We start from the raw sequence: 22,762 nt of genomic DNA, 5'->3' as shown, positions 1-22,762 counted from the left end.
AGCAAAACTGAAGAGCGATATCCAGAAGCTGACACGGCGGAGCGCAAAGTACATCATCGCTGGTGACCTCAACGCGAAGCATGAAGTTTGGGGCAACAGCAGGAGGAATCGGAACGGAGTGATTCTGCACAACGATCTGCAAAACGGATACTACAACGTTGTGAGTCCAGATCGTCCAACGAGGGTGGCTCGGTCTGGGAATCACTCAATCATCGACTTCTTCATTACCAATATGGCTGAGAACGTGGCTCATCCTGAGGTGTTTGAAGAGTTGAGTTCTGATCACTATCCGGTGGTTGTGGAGGTTGGAGCTTCCGTTACTCCGCAGCGGCAACCAACCCGGAAAGATTACCACAACGTTGACTGGCAGCAGTTTCAGCAAGTGGTAGACAGCAACATCGACTATGATCAACACCCGGAAACTTCTGCCGATATTGATCGTTCGCTGGAGGTGATCCAGCAGGCTATCAACCAAGCAGAGGCTGCCAACGTTCGGGAGGTTCCTGTTAATTTTAAGGTAACTGATATTGACGTAGATACTAAACACTTGATTAGACTTAGGAATGTTTATAGGAGACAATATCAACGGACTGGGGACTATGACAAAAAGATTTCAGTGAACAATTTGAACAAAATCATACAAGACCGACTTGACAATATCAGAAATCAAGAATTTTCAAAACATGTAAGCCAGCTTGGGAATTATTCAAAACCATTTTGGAAACTTTCAAAAGTTCTTAAAAACAAACCAAAGCCTATTCCTCCTCTTATTGTTGAGGATTCTCCTTTGATTACATCCGAGGAAAAGGCAAATGCACTTGGGCTTCATTTTGTTAGTTCTCATAATCTTGGCGCTTCCATGACCAGCCGTAAAGAAACATCAGTTGCCAATAGTATTTCAACAATTAATAACTCTACCTTTGAATTTCCTGCAGATTCCCATGTTTCTGGTGAGGAAGTCAAAGTTGCAGTTAAACAAATGAAAATATGAAAGCTCCTGGCTTTGATAACATTTTAATCTGGTGTTGAAAAACAGAGTGATCAGTTCTTTCAACATCTAGCCAATATTTTCAATAAATGTTTGCAACTTGGTTACTTCCCCACCAATTGGAAACTGGGCAAAGTCATACCAATTTTGAAGCCTCAAAAGATCCAACATCGCCAACAAGTTATCGTCCCATTAGTCTTTTGAGTAGTCTGTCCAAACTCTTTGAGAAGGTCATCTATTCAAGGCTTTTGGATTTTACCAACGATAATAATATAATTTTGAACGAGCAGTTTGGCTTCCGAAAGGGACATAATACTGCTCATCAGCTTACGAGAGTAACTAAAATCATCAAGCAGAACAAGCTTGAGTCTAAATCAACTGCTATGGCTTTGTTGGATGTTGAGAAGGCTTTTGACAATGTTTGGCATGATGGTTTGATACATAAACTGTATTTATACGGTTTTCCAATGTATCTTATCAAAATTATCCAGCACTATCTTTCGGAGAGATCGTTCAGGGTTTTTCTGAATGGGATTGCTTCTGGATTATTCAACATTGATGCTGGGGTTCCCCAAGGAAGTATTCTTGGCCCACTTCTGTACAATATTTTTACATCTGATTTGCCTACTCTTCCTGGTAATGGTGTGTTGTCACTTTTGCTGATGACACTGCCGTTATTTATAAGGGTAAAATAACCAGATATTTAGTTGGCCGTCTTCAGAAGGGTCTTGACGTTCTTTCCGAATACTTTGGCGACTGGAAAATTCGCATAAATGCAGCCAAAACTCAAACCATCATTTTTCCACTTTCCAAATCGGCCAGATTTGTCCCAAAGGATGATGTTTTGATTAAAATGAATGATGTTTCGATACCCTGGTCAAAGGAAGTTGTCTATTTAGGTCTCATACTTGACTCGAAACTATTGTTTCGGCAGCATGTAGATAAAATATTGAACAAGTGCAGCATTCTCATCAGGTGTTTGTATCCTTTAATTAACAGAAAATCAAAGCTATCTTTGAAAAATAAGCTAGCAGTTTACAAACAAATAATTTACCCCGTTATTGAGTATGCAGTACCTGTTTGGGAGTGTTGCGCTAGAACTCATAAATTGAAGCTCCAGCGTGTCCAAAACAAGGTACTCAAAATGGTTTTGAATGTTCCTGGCTGGACAAGATCAAGTGAGGTTCATGAATTAGCAGAAGTCAAAATGTTGGATCAGAAGATTCAAGAAAAATGTTTGAAATTCAGGGAAAAATGTGCTATATCTGAATACCCCTTGATTCAAGGATTGGTTTAGTTTATGGTAAGATTAAGTTAGTTTTAGGTTAGGTTATGTTTTCTTAAATTTTTTTTTCCTCATTGTACCTAGTGTTACAAAAATGATAAATCATATACTTTTAAAGTTAAGAAAATGAACAGTGTTTAAATCACGAAAAGCAAACTAAAGCTGAAGAGCCACAGCTGACCACTTATTATGTAAACCAAATGTAATTATTATAAGAAAGATTCAATAAAGTATATTTAATTCAAAAAAAAAAAAAAAAGAGGTAGTACAGTGGTGAAGGTAGCGGGGGAGTCTGTTTATCGATTGGGAGGCAAATTAAATATTTAACATTTTCGGACCAGAGCAGGGATTCGGTTGTATGCTCGGACCTAACTGTTTCATGTTTTTCTTCTGAATGTTCAAATAAGTTCGAAGACTAATTTTTCCCAACTGGTGAAAGCGCTTAAACTGACATACATATGAATGAATACATCTCCCTTTAACGGGAAGGCACAGCAGTGTTTGCCGGAGCATAAATGTCCATTTGTTTGATTGTCCTTCAAGAGCCGGGAAACAGAAAGGGCACGGATCGTGTTCGGATGGACTGACTGACTGTACTGTATACTACTCTGTATGTTCCACAGCCATTATGCGAAAGTGTGAATGCACATAGACTAATGCTTTAGACGAAGCGAAATCAGTGTTGCCAACCTGACGGGTCAGGCGAAGGTCGATGTTATTGCTCCGTCTATACGTTAGTCTATGATACATCTTTCCTCTCCTTGGTCCATGTAATGCTTGTGAACTATTAGAGAAAAGAAGAATAAAAAAGATATGTACAAGTACGGATCCATGGAGCCACATCCGGAGGCAATGTGAGCATTAACCTAGGGTAGAGAACTCCTTGTTTTGACCAAAATTTTAAAATAATTTAAACTATTGGATAGCAGTGTTGCCAACCTGTGAAACGAGGGGTAATGCATGCAAAGTAAAGCGCTGTTCAAATATAAAACCATCTACTCTCCCAGAGATCTTACTAGAAAACAACACAACAATACCAAGTTTACCATACTCATCGGGGTGGCAAAATTGGTTTTCCTTTTCTCAACAACAATACCCGACATAAACCCAACCGTTTGTTGTGGTCCTGAACTTGATAACATGTTTCAACCCCAATAGAAAAAAAAAGTCTCGAGGCAACAGCTGGTTTTCAATTTGGATTTTTTAAATTATTCAACATTGTGCAGGTTCCAATTAGTACAGGTAACCGGATCCTCTCTGGAGCCATCACTTTGCGAAACAAACATGGCGCCCTTGTGGAAAACAACACGTTGAATTGGTTTGCATCATCCCTTCTGCCCGTTGGAAGAAAGAAGGTCAAATTTCATCAAAATCATCTGTGCATAAATGAGAAACAGGAATCGTCCAGCAGCCGTAGCAAATTATTGTTTATTCCATCGTGGGAGGAAACTTTCCCTTGTGTTGCGGAGTGTCGGCCACTGGAGGACCAGGCGACTCGGCCCATATTTTCAAGATTGCTTGCCGGCGCTGATGGGCCACTTCATTCTCGTTGATGCTGGGAAATTTGGCTTTTTCGCCTCTTTTCGCCATTCACGCGAATACCTGACAGGCGTCACAGACAATCAGATGATAGACTGTAGAAAAATCATATTTTTTTCAGATGATAATCAATGTTCGAAGTTGGCAGCTCTGCTGTCATACAAACTGAAAAAAAATCATCAAAATTTACGTAAATCTGACACTTCCCCTTCTCTGTGTAGTTCCACTTTCATCCACTAGAGGTGGTTGCCGGTGCGGGTAGGGACGTCCGCCGCTGCCCTTTTTGTAATAAATCACGTTCCGCAATTTAGTCGGTGGCGGTATCTCGTTCTTTCCGCCATCGTTTTGGCCCCGGCAGTTTGTATTCTCGCGGCAACAGATTTTCTTCTGTGGGTCGCTTTCTCTACTGATGTTACATCATCAGCGCACAATACCTGCGAAGGCACGGTCAATGCCAGACCTTTTTTTTTTTTGGATGGAAAAATGGAAAAGATAAGGAATTTTGATGAAATTGAGTACATGTGAAATTTTGCTGAATTTGCAGCATATGGTACTTGCTCCTTGAAAAATTGTTTCAGTTTGAGGGGAAAAAAATGCTGGCCCCCATACAAATTATACAACACGAGAAATTTATTTTTTTAATATCCAGCCTTGAAAAAAACTACTAAGCACTGTTGCCAGGTCTACGAAACGGGATTTAAGGTCACCTGGCAACGCTGCCTCTGAAGCGTCCTTGAAACGTTATAGTCATGTTTTCTATTTTCCTCGTCACATCAATGGAATCGTCGTGCTTGGAAATCTATTACAGAAATGAAAACCAAGTGAAAGCAAACTGACCGAATGTCGGTTTATTTTCTTTTCAATCAGTGTATTGTTTCTACAGCTGATGAGAGGATATCTTTGAGATTCTGGGAGGAACTACGTCCAAGTGATGCAAGTTAACTTTGAAATTTGGACGAAACCAGTTTCCGTTGAATGTTTATTACAATAACCTATTTCCAGTTTATTTATTGCCGTTCAAGAGCCAAACGACATGCGACACCTAGTGTTGAGTAGCAGAACAGAGCGAAGAATGTCGATTGAAATTTCCGCCCTTTGAAGTTATGTATGCGAATTCTGTTTTGTTAAATTCCAGCGTTCAAAACAACTTTTGAGCAAAAATTCAAGCTGATACTTTGTTAACTTTTGATGCTCTATCATTTTAAACAATATTTTTTGTTCAAAATTATTTTTTTTTCCAATTTTTTTTATTGCGTTAATTTATAGAGGGCAAAAAGTTTACACTCGTACAACTTGATTTTTTTCTCAAAAGTTGTTCTAAGAGCTGTAAATTCAATTTTAAGTTTGCATTCCGATTTAACCGAACAGCGAAAATTTGAATCGTCATTCTTCGATGCTTGGCGCCATCTGTCGGAATTTTTGAGCTTTCAATCGCGAATCCAACAATGTACTTTGAATGCAGTGTTGCCAATTTTATGTTATATGTATAATTTGAATGGAATTGCTGGGCCAATTTTTATACCATAACGGCTACACGTAGGCAAACTGACAAGTGGAACTTCACAAATAGCTTCTAATCAACATCGTTTCACACTGTTTGGCTATCTTTACAACAAACTTCTTCTGTCAGGGAAAAAACCACAAGTCATGTGGCATGAAGTTGCTAATCCGATGACAGAGGTTCAATCCCCCGCTCCCTCGTCTACATATTCCGTGATGTTTGTTTGCTGAAGGGAGCAACGCAAAAAATCTAAAGTAACTTTTCGAAATGGCGTAACCTAGGATACGCACCATCAGTTACTGTTCATTTCACTCGCTGAAATTTAGACCTTTTGAAAGTTGACTGCTAAAATCACGTGCTCGATACAGGACGGCGGTGTGGTGGCGTCGCCGTCGTTCCACAATGGTTTTGCGGTTGTCCTTCTCTTGTTACGCTTCAATTCGCATTCAACGACGTCGTTGACTGCAACGTGTCTACTCGTTGGCTGTGCGGCGTCGCCGGGACGCACGTTGAAGACAGGCACTTTTGCTTGAATTTCGTTTCCAGCATTGAGTGAGATTCAGATTTTTTTTTTCAAAAGATTTACGTTAATCTGAAAATTTTCGATATTTTTTGTATGAGATCCAGTGTTGCCAGTTATCCAAAGTTATTCTAAATTATCTTTAAACCAAGTCAATGGTTTGTTTTTTTTTTTTTATGGTTCGCAACGCATATGACTCTATAGTGAAACGTGGAGCATTACAAAACAGAAAAAAAATAAGCCAGCTCTGCGAATTCGATCTGTTGGAAATCATTTGAACCGGCATTGATAGCGCCGCCGGTGACGATGATGATGGATGGCTGACAGGGAATCAATAGCAGCATCTCGCTTGTGCAGTTTTCTTTGCCGAACTACATTGTTAAGAAGAGTCATGCAATCTGTCAAACTTCAACAGTGCTGCCATAAGTACCATAATAAAAACAAAACTCCAGATGTGCAGCAAACCACACAACAAGCAATCAACATCAAAAACAGATGCTACGGTTTGTTAACGTTTGCGTCTTCACACTGTGGTAGTAATTATACTGAGGTTTTGTTTGTTTACATTACTTACATATCACAACATCATTCAAAAGAAAACTCTAAACATGGTACCACGTGCCTAGGTTGGGTATTCAATGATCATAAACCGTGGTCAAATTCACGTGCATGAATTTCTATTTTATGATCAAGATTTTACTTCCAATAATTCCCAATTTTGTTTTTTTTTTCTTAACTTATTTTTATTAGGTCCTTTTAGGTGCTGTGACCAGGTTGGGACCGAGGATCGTTAAATAACTAATATATAACAAAAAAAAAAAAAATCACTCCTTAAACTCCATACTTGGAGATCATGTAACTGACCAGGGTTACTTGGTCCAAGCGGGTCTTGCAGGTCTTGAACCTGCCGATGTACTCGGAGAAAATCCCCCACAGCTCAGCCGAACTGTAAAGCACCTCCCCGGCTTCCTCTTTCGTGGCTCCACCGTCTCGGGAGCCACTGCTTCCTTGGCTTCTTCCTGCGGGGCGAGGGCGATCCTTCGATTTTCCGTCCGGGACTGCACCCGGCAACGGAGGGAACCCCGCCGGCGTGAACGCCGGAACTGCTGGACTCTGCTTCTCCGCCTTCCTTACCGGCGGTTTTGGTTTCGACGCCTGCTGGCGCCTCCGGATGAAGTCCGCACGCTTAGGGCTTCGTGGGCTCCAGAGCAGTTGGCACACCGCTTCGGCTCGGCTTCTTGGACTTTGCACTCGTCCGTACTGTGGGGACCCCCACAGTTGTTGCACCTGCCTTTCAGGTGACAGTTCCTGGTTCCATGACCCAGCTGCAAGCAGTTCCTGCACTGGGTCACGTTCGGCCGCTTGTTCCGGTAGGCCTCCCACCGGATGATAGTGCTTGCCACAACTTTCATTGCAGAGAGCTTCTTCAGATTGGTGTATCCCTTGGGGAAGACCACAATGTACGGAGTTTCGTTCACGGTGGACTTTTCCTTCCGCTTGATGATATGCACCTCCAGCGCGTCCAGCTTGAGATCCCTCTTCAGAAGATACTTGACCTCGTCCGGTTTCAGTTCATCAGGAAAACCACGAAGAACCACCCGATGATTTCGTTCGCTCCGCCGATCGTGGGTGTAGAATTCCACTTTCTTCTTCTTGAGTAGCTCTTGCAACTTGTCAAAATCTTTGACAGAGAAGCAGGTCACCTTGGTTCCAAATCGGGTTAGTTTGTAAATCGGTTTGAAACCTAATTTATAACTTTCCACTATCGCCACGAGCTTGTAAAAATCCGTGGTGTTCTTCGCCACCAAAGGTGGTTGCTTTTGTTTACCTGCCGACTGGCCGGGTGGTGGAACCGCCGGGGCGTCCCCTCCTCCTGCTGGGCTGGCATTGTTGTTGTTTTTGTTATCCGCTAGCGGGCTGAACTTGTTGTTGTTGAGCAGGGTCTTTTCAACTTTTTCTCCTTCGATGCCGATTCCAGTGACCTCGCTGGACTTCTTCCGCTTTCCGCTCCTCGGAGGATTCCTCCACCTCCATCTGTCAAAAACTTCCAAGCACGCGAGATGACAACACGAGCAAAACACGTCTTAACTTGTCGCTGGCTGGCGACTGAGTGCCCCCAATTTTGTTTTGTTTATATGAAAAAGCGCAGACAAAGAACTTTACACGAATCTCTTGAAATGACAACCTTTTTATTAAATATTAGAAGGCACTGTACTTAGTTTTTGTACCTCTTTTTCAAGATTCAATATACTTTAGAACCAGATGAAATCAGCAACTCAAAAGTGATAAAGTATTAATAAGACATTTAAGGGAACATGAGAAGTAAAAAATCTTCAACAAATTCTTTGATGGATCAACATCAACAACATTCCCACCTCCACTGTCAATGACCATGCTGCTCCACCAACCCAGGAAAATCATCTGGTGACGGTTCTGTTTTTACATACGCAAAAATCGCATCACGCTTCGGTAAATAAGCGCGAGAGCGCTCACTCGCTCTCCAACCACACTCTCTCTCTGTCTCGTGAGTGACCGCCACCGCCGCCGCCAGTCAGCATGGTCACGTCGGAACGCGCGCCTTTACGCAAAACATCTTCCCTGGGGCCGCAGCATCGCGCATTGCTATTATTCCGGTCGGTCGGAGCGGAAGCAGCACGGTCGGTTTTAATTTCCTTGTTTACGTGCGAAATTTTGGCGAGCGAGCGGTGGCGTCACGTGGAGGCGGGAGCGAGCGGACGACGACTTTCGCAAGTGTCAAATTTCGTTAAACGGCCGCCTTTGATTGATGGGCGACCGAAATTTTTGGTTGGGTGTGCGTTTAAGGTGAATGTGGAACAACAGAGTGTGTGAGTGCGGGATGTTCTATTAATAATTTGCGTTCTCGCCGTTTCAAGCGCGTGACTAACGGTGTAATTGCAAGGAAGAGTGACAGCCGAGCGGGGGGGGGGCGACGTTGACGGATTATACGGTTTCGTAGGAGCTGCAAATAGGATTACGGGCTGGATTAGCCGGCGAGATTTGGTGATATGCTTATGTAAACAGCACGAAGCATTGCCATTTTGGCGAAACAATAGTGTCATTCTCCTAAGTGGCAGTAGCGATCAGCTTTATCAGCTGACGCGATAAATTACTCTCCAGAAAGGTCCATGTCCTGCTTCGTCTGTTGAAGGTGGTGCTTTTTTTTCGGAAGGATAGTGTTAATTATATTTATTTTAAATTAAATTTCATAAGTGTCCTGTCGAGGTTTCGTGCCACATACGAACGGAAGTGGTGCCAAATCTCGTTTGCCGTACCGTTGCACAAAGCTGGCAGTGCCGGTGAAAAACACGAGAAGAGAGGCGACACTTTTTGTTGACTCAATATTTAGACTTATCAGGTCTGGTCTGGTACAGGCAGTTTGCACTTGTGTCACTTGTGCCATTTCCACATCATAATCATTGAAGCAACAGCAGCAGTGCCGTCGAGTACGTGAAGCTCATTGCATTGCGAGAGGAAGAGTTCGAGAGTGTATATTTAATAACTCATCATCATCGTCGGGGGAGAGAGCGTTCCCATATGAGATATAGTGAGGGTGCTGGCAAGAAATGTATGTGATAATAGCAATTTGTTTTAGTGCAATTTTGTAATTACGAACATCCCCCTGCCGCTGGGACGACCCGGGGGCGCCATCTGACCTCGAGTCCCTGAAGAAGTAAAAAGTCGGTCACCGCCTACTGGACCGAGCAGAGAAAAGTGCTACTACTGCGGTTAGATTTACTGTGCAAAACACGAGACAAAGTTTCGAGAAAGTGCAGACGAAGCTATTAAGTCGTCGGAATACCCGCGGGATTATTTCTGTTCGCGCGCGCTCACACCTTTTGCCTTGTGTTCGTTCCGTATGAAGAAAGGTAAGCTCGAACCTAGAAGTAGGTTAAGGACTTGGCGGTTAACCTCAACGTCGCTACAAAGTGACTCTCTTTTCATTAAATTAAGTGTAATGGAACAATCTTGAAAGGGACATGTATGAGAAGAAACAACTTCCAGACATTACGAGAAGAGAAAGGTGAAGTCAATAGAAAATGAGTTGAAATCGTGTGCAAATTTAAGAGCTATGCAGCTTTGAGACAAATGTGAGATAAAAACAGTTTAAAACTTCAAATAGACGTAATATCTTTTGAAATTCATCAATCAAAATTATAACGGTCAGTTCGAATGATCAAAAATCGTGCACGGCAATTTAGAATTTGACATAGTTGATGTTCGTTGGTGAACATAAGAAATAAGCAAAAACAATCCTTCAATTCCACGACAAAAAAAAATTAGAATGCACCATTCCTACCCGGTTGACCTCCCCCAAACAACACCCGTCAGCTGTCAAGCTTGGTCAGCAGCAGCGCCATCGCCAGTCGATCGGCCGCACTTGACCTGGCGCGTCACGACGACGCACGATGATCAATTGGTGCTCGCCTCCTCAGTGGTCACGTGGTAACCCCTCCTTTTGCCCCATTTCTGGACCCCCGTCCGTAGACTGCGGCGCGAAACAAAATCCGATTAAAACGTGTTTTTTTTTGCTTTCTTGCCGATCTCGCCAGCCATTCTTCAGCGTGCGCGAGGCGTTCTCCACCTCCGCAGGAATTTAAAACGTAGATAAACAGAGGGGAAATTTTGGTTAAATCATGTGTTTTTGTCGTCTTCTTTTTATTTTTTTATAAACTTGAAAATATTTTTTAAAAATTTTAAGATTGTTTTTTTTTTGTTTTTGTCTGACCTATTAACATAGATAGATAAAAAGACGTAAAACTCATTTAAAATTCAACAATCATCAATTTAGCGGTCAATTTGAATTATTTGACATTCACCTAGGCAAATTTGAATTCACCACAGCTCATCTACACGCGTTTGACATGTTGTTTGCAGAGAGTTTTCCTTTTTCCGCACCGGATTGCTGCCAGATCTCTTCCGGGAGAGATCCGGCAAAAATTTGTACTGATTTGACGTTAACTGAGGGTGCCGAATAGTTTGGTTATGTTACTGCTTGCAAAATACAATACTTTTCCTTTGGAAAGTGTTGACCCTGTTCACTCACAACAATGACAATGGAGCACCCGCAGTCGAGCAGTTTTTGACAGTTCGCTCCATAAGAAATACATTGTAGAAAAAAGCAAAAACTGCTCGAATGGAAATGCTCCATTACCGTAATCATGGGTGACATTGGGTCTGGAGGGTGAGATTGGGTCATACAAATTTCTGCATTTTTGTATGACCCAATCTCACCCCCTCTTGTCGTAATGATTTCAGCATTCAATTTCAAAACAAAGTAACAAACTTTATAACACACAACTCCTTTAATTTTCACAAAATGCATATCTTCATATCTGTGCTTCACAAGATTCCAACGCAACGGAGGGCAATCCGTGAACAACAACAAAGAGCATGCATTCTTTTTCGAGCCCCTCTGACCATGGGCACCGACAGCACACGGTACGTACGTGTTTAGGCCGCGGCGGTTCAAGAATGGGTCAGCGCCGAGGACCTTCCCGACACGGGTGCCCATTTATGGACCGGGCAGGGTGACACGCAGCCAAGGAGACGAGGGTGCGCGATTAAAATCTGACCTTTTTTTTCATCGACTGGTGGATGGGGTTCGAATCGAACCTGGGGCCTAACTCTTTGAAAGCTTTCTAACAAACTTGGTTAACCTCTCGCGGATATTGCATTGATGTTGCGTGGGCGAGGGGGAAGGTCACGCCATATTTTTTTCAATTAAGGATTTTATTCAATTCCCTGATTTGGCTAGGAAGAAAATCATCGAAGCCTTCTAAAATTCTAAAAGTTGGTATGATAATCTAATCTAAACAAAAATAAGCTGACACTGCACTTATAATCAAAATGTCAGGCTTCCATAGACTAAAATTTAAGACTATATAAAAACATGATAAGTCACACGCTTTCATGAGTCAAGACATCAAACTTCAACTTCAAAAATCAGTACAAAATCTGAGACGCATGTACTAGTTAATTTTAATATCAACAAAAGACTAAATTTGTCCAGTAAATGTGCAATTGGGTCCTAAAATGAAGCTTAGATTGCTGATATTATTGTTCACAGCGATAAAGCTTATTTTTCTGAGTACAATGACCCTTTGTACGACCATAAAGAGCTTAAAATGGATTTTTAAATCAATTTTGACAAATTATCCTCGCGGTCCTTCTTGACAGAAAAGCTCCTACTTGACAGCTCGTTCCAAGGGGACCATAGTTGATCCATCGAAAAAATGTTGTCTTGTCAAAAAAAAAAATTTGCATTTAAATGAAAAAAAGTGATCAGAAATGGTTTTTAATCGTGTTTTTTTACCGTTGTACATAAAAATTGGCATAGGGCTTTAGTACCCAATTACGCCTTTGTGGCGTGTCACAACAATGTGTTAAATTTGGCAAACCACTAGAAATCTCGCGGACAAGTGAAGAGCGAAAAAAACACCGTCCATCCCGCTATGGATGGCAGAAAAGGCACACAAATAAATGATCAATTATGGTAAACCATTAGAGACAGCCCGCTAAGTAGGCGGTGGAGGTTAAGTGCTCGCGCGATTATACTCAAAACGGTGCATGACTCAAGTGCGAGCCGAGATTCTTTACGGACAGGGGCCACACGTATGGATTTGTGGAAAATTCCAGCGCGATATGCTTCTTTATTTGGCTGTTAACAAGTAGGACTACGAAAAAGCCGGGGGGATGGCAACCCTTTTCCGACCAAAGCAAACTGACAACAGTCGACATTAGCACGGTTGTCAAATGAGAGCCCACAACAAAAGCACTAGCTGTCAAATGGTAGCCCATAACAAACCATTGTTTGGGTTTTTGATTTTCAATTTTCCCGCAATTCAAACGATAAATACCTGAAAAAACACGTGAATTGTGTTGCTGATGGCAAATTCTATCATATCCTTGGAGATTCCATCCCAATATTGGCTGAAAATTCATATCGAAAAAGTGATTTTTCTGTTTACCTTTTTTGCTTTTTTCTTTTGGTCGATCAAACAGTGCGCCCGTACACTGTGAATCGGCATTACACATTTTTCAGTTTGGTTTTACACAATTGCATGGGACATTTGAGTTTAACCAGGATAACACACTTCGTGTTACCAAAATAATATGAATAATACTGATTCTGAGTGTTTGTTTTCTGAACTTCCAAGATGGCGGCTTCTTCGCTACCCCCTGGAAAAAGCAAAACATCTCGTGTGGGTGTTGCTAACGTAGAAGATAAACATATTTGCTTTGTTTATAGGATACAGACGCGTCCGCATGGATTGTTTATCAGTCGAAACGGGTTTTATGAAGACCTTGTTTATGAAGTTGTTTGTTTTGTTGATCATAACTTAATTTTCTCTGGCAACACGGTCTTCATAGATTAATATTCAAGACTGATTCAAATTCGAAGAACTGTCAGATTCCAAAAACTGACAGTGTTGCCGTCTTCACGTCTACCACTCAGCATCAGCTGAGTAACAACATGCCGCGCTGCTGCGAAAAAAATATCAGAGATTAATTATCGCGATAACCTTCGCACTAAGTGATACGCACTTAGGAGCGCGAAAACCCGGCAATTAGCAACTACTAGTCGCGGTAACTACGCGGTTCCGTTCCAAGCCTAATGGACCAAGATGGTGTTGACCACCCGCTGTCAATGCGACCATCAACAGGTGACAGGCCGTCGTGACAGAACGAAGTGCATGCGTGCATTTTGCGCGCCAATTAGTATTCCATTTGGAGTGCGATTGACAGTGCTGCTGCTGTAGCGTGAACTCGGAATCACACGATTCACGTCATGGTTCCCACAGTAGGCAGGACGGGTGAGCGTTCTTATCGGTTTCTTCGAATCTACCTGCGATGACGATCGAGGTCTGCTGCCTGGGTTTGGCTTCACGGACTCGTTCCATCATCGTTACGAGTTTCGTCGTAGTAGGCGCTTTGGTGCAGTTTACGCGTTTCGGGGACGATGATTTATGGCGTGTTTTTGGATAACCTTTTGTTTATCAATGTTGAAATGACAGATTGATTATTTTTGGAACAACTCGAAATCAAAATTTAAATAAGTTTTCATGCTTAACATTCTGCAAATCTGGCAACCATTTCACATTTGACAAGTTCAAGGGACCGATTTCGTTTTGCAGCAGATCGCGATGACGTCCGTTAGCACAGATTGCATCACTTGCTCTGATTAATTGCAGATGGGATCGCGGCGCGTTTAGCTAAGTAGGCTCTGATTGACGCGAAAGGGGAGTTATCGGGGAGGGGTGAACCGTTCCTGGATGGGATCTGATTTTTGTTTGTTCAGCATCTGATGTGAGAAGCTGGCATCATTTATCAAGTCGCATTATTCGTGAAGCGTGTGGCATTTTAAGTACCGCGAGCAACAAGATTGCTCATTTATTACATCGCGCAATTTAGACGCGCGTTTTCTCTGATGAAATAAGGTTAGATGCTAATCGGTGCGATCGTTTGCCTTAATCGAAAGGGCGTGGTCGCATTTTTTAAAGTCTGGAACGAGAATCGCTGTCACGACACCGTGATGCTATGAAATTTTCATTGAAATAATGTTTTTGACAGATGCTGATGGTTTATTAACCTTGAACTGCCTTGACTGACAGTTCTCAAAGGTCAGCAAAACTGGCAAAATTCGGGATAGCTAGGTTGATGAAAACGGGGGGTGATTCAACGAGAAATTGATAACTTATTTGAACACATTCACTAACCCGACTCCTTCTCTCGCCTCTCGTCCTCCAGGGTCAACGTGTGGTGTCGAACCCGCTGTCGCCGCCGTCAGTTCCTGATCCGGCGCGCCTAACCTCCAAACGTCCGGATCACCCCGTAAACCGGTCGTCGTACCGTGTCTGTGACAGTGTTTCCAATTGAACGGCGCAACGCATGCATTCATCGCACGGATCGATTCACCGGCCATCGACCAAGACCAAGCCACCGCAGCAGCTGTCGTCGTCGTTCGGTCGAGGAGAAATTGCTAAAATAAGGCCAGCGACGATCGTCCTACCCGACGACGGCGATCAACGGCCGACGTACATAACCTAGGCGCACGCTGCGCTCACGAACACGGATTACCATATTGCACCTCCCTGCTGGAGAGGGCAGCGCAGCACTGTAGCATGTAAACGATTCGTCGCCACCGTGAATTGTTGATGCGCATCGCGCTCGCCGGAGGTTCTACCGGGTCGTGTGGAAATTGCCGATTTGTTGGCAGTTTTGTTTTGCCCGTTGTAAATATTAGCGCGTGATTTTTCTTTCCTGGTAACGATCAACGGAAGCGCAAGGCAGTCGCAAGGAGAGGTGTACATAATTAATGATTTATGGTACAAATAAACCGGCTACAGCAGCGCCAGCGGTCAGCTCGATGAAGTGTGAGTAATTCGTTGGGATAGGTTAATTTACTGAGAGATTCGCTACATCGTACCGCGTGGGTCGTAAATTAAAGTGCGACGCCACTTGAGTTTTATTTGACAGGGGCACGATGGCAGCACTGCCTTGAATCTGTCATTTGACCAAAGACTAACATTCAAGACTGTTTTGTCCACCGACGATTTATTCTGCTGTTTGTTTTGCTTTAGAAAGCAGATCTCATTAAACTAACCTAAATTTCGTGTAAACAAGACACGCTAACCCGGCCGACCTTTGTCGATAAACAGTGCAGAACACACACAGTCCTTCATGCGTTCTAAACGCAAATTTTATTCAGCTGAAGGGCGACACGGCGTTGCTTACGCAAATCGCTCCCTGCTCTGTCGGATTACACGACGGACGTGACATAATTCAGTAAACAGCTCTCGTTGAGGTCAGCAAGTACAGAGAATGCACTTGCTGACGGTCATTGAGATAGCTATTTCAAGAGTTGCCAATGTCTGGTCAAAATGACTAAATCGTCTTTCAAACTTATCTATGGCGTAGCAGTGTTGCCAAACTGCGCAACTTGGCGCACAATCCTCCCTGCGTTCAAACAGCCAAAAGTAAACAACCTTGCGGATTAGACCAACTACTGGAGGCTCGCACCGGTTCGTCATCAGTTTGATCCAGTTTAGCGCGTAGATTTGCGCCATTTATCAAGCGACGTAGCCCGGCCGGGCGCGTTGGCCTTCCATGACATGCTTAAAAGTCGTGATCTCGACGGCAAACCCTGTCTGTTGTCACAATCAATTTACAACCGACGCGAGTCGCCGTTGTCGTCGTCTTTACGAGACCGGATTCACATTTTCAAGAGGCTGGACAATGCAAAACCCCAACCTCTTGTGGTTGGTGAATAAAACGTTTCATTTTGACAGCCCTGCGTGGATGATAATTGCCATTTATCTCTAAATTGTGACAGCGCGTAACCTCGTGGTGAGTTAATTAATCACTAACCGCTCAATCTGACTTTTGATCTTTTGGAAACGAAACAGGTTTTTGCTTGATCGGTCCGTTTGTCTGTGGTTGATCGTGCGAGCGCGCGCAGTCAAAGCCTACCTCAAATGGACACGTGAACTTGGATGTGACAGCTTCTTCCCACTCTAACTTTAGGGGGGCTGCGGGCGAAAATCGGGCATCCCCAGTGCCAGTTCAGACCCTCTATCTAAGACTCAATCCGCGAAAATGTTGATTTTATATTTGCACACGCACACCAATAAACTTCGTGCATGCCAAAACGCACACTCTCTCTTTTTTCATAACGCGCGAACTGTCAAACTTTTTCGTTTGAACTTTTTAGTTGGCTAGAAAAAAAATGTTGTTCTGCTGTGTTTTGGTCGGCAGATTAAAGGTAAGTTTTTATCTTCATTTTCATTCCACCATCACCATCACTACTACCGCCTCCAGGACACGGTCATCGAGGAGGAGCCGGAGTGGATGGCCGCCGGAGGTTGGGCCAGCGGAACGGAGTCAACTTGGAGAACGTTGACTCGATTTTTGAGGATCGTTAGCGGCACCGCCCAATCCGGACCGTGCTCCAGTGATTGGTTCCGCCGTTCCAACTGGTGCTGGTCATCATGGTGGCCCGAAATCGAGCAGGCAACTAACTCCTGGCCCAGAACCAGATGCACAAAGCAACACCAGCCGCATATTCCGACCCCGCAAGAGCTGTAGATTCACACCCAGAGCATCATGCAGAACGAGCTGCTGCGCATGATGTTGTACGAGTAGGCCGTCGAACCGGCCGCCGCCAACCCGGCCGTGCAGCAGTTTATCCCGTCCGCCTGCCCCGACATCCAGCGCAGTTTGTCGGCGCTGAGCCAAACGGCCGCCGGAGGGAAACAGTTTTCTGCGCCGCCAGCCGTCGGTGGCCAACTAATTGTTCCCCGTCGGATCAACCGCAACCGAGCTGACCAACTCGAGGCAGCAGATGCAACCACTCACAACTTCAGGGACGTAGCGCCGCCGGGTCCGGCCGAGGTCGCTTCGGCATGAGTACCGTCAGCGGGAACCTCAACTGACCAGCGTTGGTTTGCTAGAGTGTTCCGCATTTTGTCCCATTTCTTCTTCCGAGAGAGAATTGACATCTCGCACCCGTTTTGTTCTGCTTCATCTGCAGGAAAGTAGCTTTTATTTTATTATTCGATTATTCGTTCAATGTTATTTTTTTTTTTTTTTTATTTGAATGTCCCCCCACAACATTTTTTTATCGATTCTTTACTGTGTTTCGTTCCCTCAGTATTTCTTTTACGACATAAAGTTTCCATCATTACTAAATATTTTTTTAATGATGTAGAAATTCCCAATTATATAAATACATCGATTCAAAAATACAAAAAAAAAACAAAAAATCACAGCTACGAATATACAATTAAACAAAAACACTAAACAACTATTAAATTAATATTCTCGACTGCAATAAAAAATATAAAAAACATAGATTAAAAAATCAACAAAAATAAAAAATAAAATTACAGAAGTTCAAAAGTACTAAAATATAAATTAGCAACATCATGTTTTTTTACAACATCAAAACAGGAAACCATTTGTTAAGAAATTTCAACTAAACTTAACTAAATTTTAATTGAACTTAAACAAATAACCAAAATTTTGATAATTTAACTGATTAATGTTACTAAATAAATTAAGTTAATTTCTTTAACTTTTGCAATTTTGAGTAATTCTTACTACAATTTACGAAAATTAACAAACTGAAACTTATTTAGGTAATCATTTTAAATTATTTTAATTAATTTAAACTAAAGATGTCATAATTAAATTAAATTTAAACAAATTTAACTAGAAATAACTAAATTCAAACAAATTATAAATATTTTAATCAATTTAACTAAATCAGAATAAATTTAACAAAATTAAAAATCAATTTAACTAAATCTAAATCTAATTCAAGTAAATTTAAAGCAGCTCAACGAAATTTTGATAATTTTTAATAAATTTAATTATATCATATTCAATCGAACATTTTTTTTTAAATTTTGCTAAATTTATATCAATTTTTAATATTACAAAATTTAACTAAATTATAAGTAGTTGAAGTTAAAAAAAGTTAAACTAGTTTAAATGAAGTTAAGTTGATTTATATTAAAAAATAATAATAAAATTAAGGTAAATTTAGTTAAATTAAAGGTGAATAAAATTAAGTTAACTTATATTAAGTTAAATTAACTTAAGTTTAGTTGAAATAAGTTTAATTCAGTAAAATTTAGTTAAATTTATGTAAATTTAGTTAAATTTAGTTTGAATTTGTTAAATTGAGTTAAATTTAAATAAACAAAGAAAAAAATTAGTAGAAACAAGTATATTAAGTTTAATTAGGTAAAATTAAGTAAAAATTATAAAAAATTAAACTAGGTTATATTTAGTTCACGTAAGTTAAACTAGGTAAAAAGTAGTAAAATTTAGTAAACTAAAGCTAAATTCTGCTACATATGTAAAATTTAGTTAAATTTAGAAAAAAAAAAACAAATAGCTGAAATCTACTAAATTTAGTTGAATTTAATTAAAAAGGGTTAAATTTAGTAAAATGTTGCTGAATTAAGTAAAATTTTGTTAAATTTATTAAAATCTGCAAAACTTAGTTAAATTTAGTTATATTAAGTAAAATGAAGTTAAGTTTAGTGAAATTAAGTTAAATTTAGTGAAATTAAATTAAATTTAGTTTTTAATTTGGCGAAATTTAGTTCATTTGTGTAAAATTTAGTTGAATTTGGCTAAAATTAGTTAAATTAGGTAAAATTAAGTTGAATTTAGTAAAATTAAGTTGAGTAAAGTTAAATTGGGCTAAACTTATCTAAATGAAGTAAAATTATGTTAAATTTTGATAACTTGATGTCTATGTAGCCAATTGATTCAAATTTAGTTATTTTTTTTTAATTTAGTTACATTTTTATTTAGTTTAGTTTCTTTCAATTTTGTTTAATAAAGTTAACATTAGTTATTTGATTTAAGTTAATTTTAGTAGTAATATTTAGTTAACATTAAATGAAATATATTAAAATTTAGTTAACTTTAGTTAGAGTTAGTTAAATTTAGAAATTAATGATTAAAATGTTGTACAATAGATTTTATTTCAGTTGAATGTAGTTAATTTTAGTAAAATATATGTGAAATTTTGTAGAAGTAAATTGATTTATGCTTAATAAGATTCAGTTTAATTGATCTAAAATTAGTTTATTTGATTTAAAATTAGTTAAAATGATTAAAACGTAGTTAAATTGATTCATATTTAGTCAAATTGATTTTAATTTATTTTGATTTCAATTTATAATGAAATGTCATTTAATTTTGCAAAACGTGTTTTTTTTTATTTCATTACAGTTATTTACACTAAGTTCAATTTAGTTACAATGAGTAAAATTTAGTTACAATGAGTCAAATGTAGTTTAATTTAGTTATTTTTTGTAAAATTAAGTTAAATTTAATATAATTTATTTAAATTTAGTAAAATTTTACTAAAATTAACTAAATATTTCTATATTTTACAAATTTTACAAATTTTACAAAATATAACTAAATTTAACTGAAATAAAAGCAATTGAAAACAAATTTAATCATTAATTTCTAAATTTAACTAACTCTAACTAAAGTAAACTATATTAAACAAAATGGAAATTAATTAAACTTATTAAAAATTAAACTAAATTAAAACAAATAACGAAATTGATATCAATTTTACTTAATTTTACAAAATTTAACATTTTTTTCAAACTTGATATAAATTAAACTATTTGTTACTAATTTTTTTTACTAAATTTCAATAAATTTTACATAATTAAAATCGAATTGACAAAACGTAACATAGTTTTACTTAATTTTACTCATTTTTACTCAAATAAAGGTAAATTAAGCATAATTTAACTTTATTCAACTTAATTATACTTAATTTAAATAAATTTAGTTAAATTCAACTAAAATAAATTTAAATTTTACTTAATTTCACTTAATATTTATTTAATTTTACTAAATTCAACTGAATTTCACTACATTTGCCTAATTTAACGAAAATTTACTTAATATAACAAAATATAACTTAATTTTACAGATTAAACTAAATTTTACTAAATTCATCTACATTTCGCTAAATTCAACCATTTTCAATCAAATTTAACTAATTTTTGTGAAATTTGGCTTTTTAATTTTTCTAATTAAGAATAAATTTAACTTTATTTAGCTAGATTCAAGTAAATGTTACCGAAATAATTTATTCAACATAATATAAACTAATTTTACTTAAATTTACGTTATTTGACTTAGTTTACCAAAATTTTACTAAATTTAGTAATATTTAACATAATTTTACTTTATTTATTTGTATTTAACTGTATATTACTTTTTTTAAGCTTATTTAAGTTTATTAAACTTTATTTAACTCAATCTTACCTTAATTCAACATAATTTATTTGAATATATTTTCATTTAACTAAATTCACTATATTTAACTATACTAGGCAAACCCAATTTAACTTTATTTAATTTAATTTGGTGAAATTTAACTTAATTTATCTAAATATAAATAAGTTTAACTGAATTTAACTTAATTCAAAGTCAATCTTAAAATCATATCTCAGTTTAACTTAATTTAACTTAATTCACTATATTCAACTTTACTTAGCAAACCCAATTTAACTTTATTTAGTTTAATTTAGTGAAATTTAATTTAATTTATCTAAATTTAACTTAGTTTATCTGAATTTCACTAAATTTAAAGTCAACTGATTCTTACTAAATTGTAAGTTAACTGATTCTTACTAAATATAACTAAATTTAACTGAAATAAACTAAATATTAATAAATTAAACTAAATGTAACTGATATTAACTAAGTTTAACTAAATTTTACTAGATTTCACTTAATTTAACTTAAATTTACTTGGTTTAACTTTAATTAACTAAATTTTGCTGAATTTAACTTATTGTTACTAAATTTAACTAAATTTTATTTTATTTAACTAAATTTTACTGAATTCAACTGAATTAAACAAAATTTAAAAACATTTAACCTTATTTAGCCAAATTTTACTAAATTTAATAGAATTTATCTTAGTTTAACTGAATTAAAATTATTTTAACTGATCTTAACTTAAATCAATTTAATTTAATTTACCAAAATTTAACTAAACTGAACTATTGAACTAAATTTAACTTAATTTAGCTAAATTTCACTAAATTTTACTAAATTTTACCAAATTTTACCAAATTTTACCAAATTTTACCAAATTTTACCAAATTTTACCAAATTTTACCAAATTTTACTAAATTTTACTATTTTATTTACTAAATTTTACTAAATTTTACCAAATTTTACCAAATTTTACTAAATTTTTTCCAAATTTTACTAGATTTTTCTTAATTTTACTAAATTTTACTAAATTTTACTAAATTTTACTAAATTTTACTAAATTTTACTGAATTTTACTGAATTTTACGAAATTTTACTAAATTTTACTAAACTTGACTAAATTGAACTAAATTTTGCTTAATTTTACTAAATTTAACCTAATTTAACTTAATTTAACTAAATTTAACTAAACTTAACTAAATTTTACTAAATTTAACTAAATTTTACTAAATTTAACCAAATTAAACTTAATTTAACTAAATTTAACTAAACTTGACTAAATTTTACTAAACTTAACTAAATTTTACTAAACTTAACTAAATTTTACTAAACTTAACTAAATTTTACCTAATTTAACTAAATTTAACTAAATTTCACTAAATTAAACAAAATTTAACTAAATTTAACTAAATTTAACTATATTTAACTAAATTTAACTAAATTTATCTAAAGTATGCTAAATTTAACTAAATTTAACAAAATTTTAATAAATTTAACTAAATTTAAGTAAAGTCTGCTCAATTTTACAAATTTTTTCTAAATTTTACTAACTTTTACTAAACGCAACTATATTTAAGTTAATTTAACTTATATTTATTAAATTTTACTAGATTAACTAAATTTTTCCTAATTTTACTATTTTTTTCCAAATTTTACTAAATTTTGCTAAATTATGCTAAATTTTACTAAATTTTACTAAATTTTACTGAATTTTACTAAATCTTGCTAAATTTATCTTAATTTTGCTAAATTTTACTAAATTTTACTAAATTTTACTAAATTTTACTAAATTTTACTGAATTTTTACTAAGTTTTACTAAATTTTAGAAAATTTTACAAAATTTTACTAAACTTTAGTAAATTTTACTAAATTTTACTAAACTTCACTAAATTATACTACATTTTTACTAAATTTTACTAAATTTTACGAAATTTTACTAAATTTTACGAAATTTTACGAAATTTTACTAAATTTTAATAAATTTTACTAAATTTTACTATATTTAACAAATTTTAAACGAAACATAACTTAATTTTAATAAATATATTTTTTTCTAAATTTCACTAAATTTAACTTATTTTTACTTATATATGAATTCATCTGATTTTCTTCAACTTAATTTAACTTCATTTAACTTA

The 22,762-nt window shown here is 37.2% G+C and overlaps 1 protein-coding gene across 2 annotated transcripts in view; it reads left to right on the top strand.

Moving 5' to 3' along the window:
- The window catches only part of LOC6046290 (protein phosphatase PP2A 55 kDa regulatory subunit), a 96,810-nt gene that overhangs the window by 5,195 nt on the left and 68,853 nt on the right, over positions 1-22,762 (top strand). Inside the window, exons 1-2 of one of the 2 annotated variants that reach the window (XM_038248908.1) lie at positions 9,203-9,720; positions 14,603-15,228. In XM_038248908.1, the coding sequence (XP_038104836.1) occupies positions 15,171-15,228 (58 nt within the window). In that variant the 5' untranslated portion in view covers positions 9,203-9,720; positions 14,603-15,170. Of the gene's footprint in view, positions 1-9,202; positions 9,721-14,602; positions 15,229-22,762 lie in introns of those variants that run through there. The other variant, XM_038248910.1, reaches the window with a different exon arrangement.

The sequence above is a fragment of the Culex quinquefasciatus genome, chromosome 1 (assembly GCF_015732765.1).
Source record: "Culex quinquefasciatus strain JHB chromosome 1, VPISU_Cqui_1.0_pri_paternal, whole genome shotgun sequence".
Lineage (NCBI taxonomy): Eukaryota > Metazoa > Arthropoda > Insecta > Diptera > Culicidae > Culex > Culex quinquefasciatus.
Note: the sequence above shows the minus strand (reverse complement) of the source record. Positions and strands in the feature narration are given on the sequence as shown.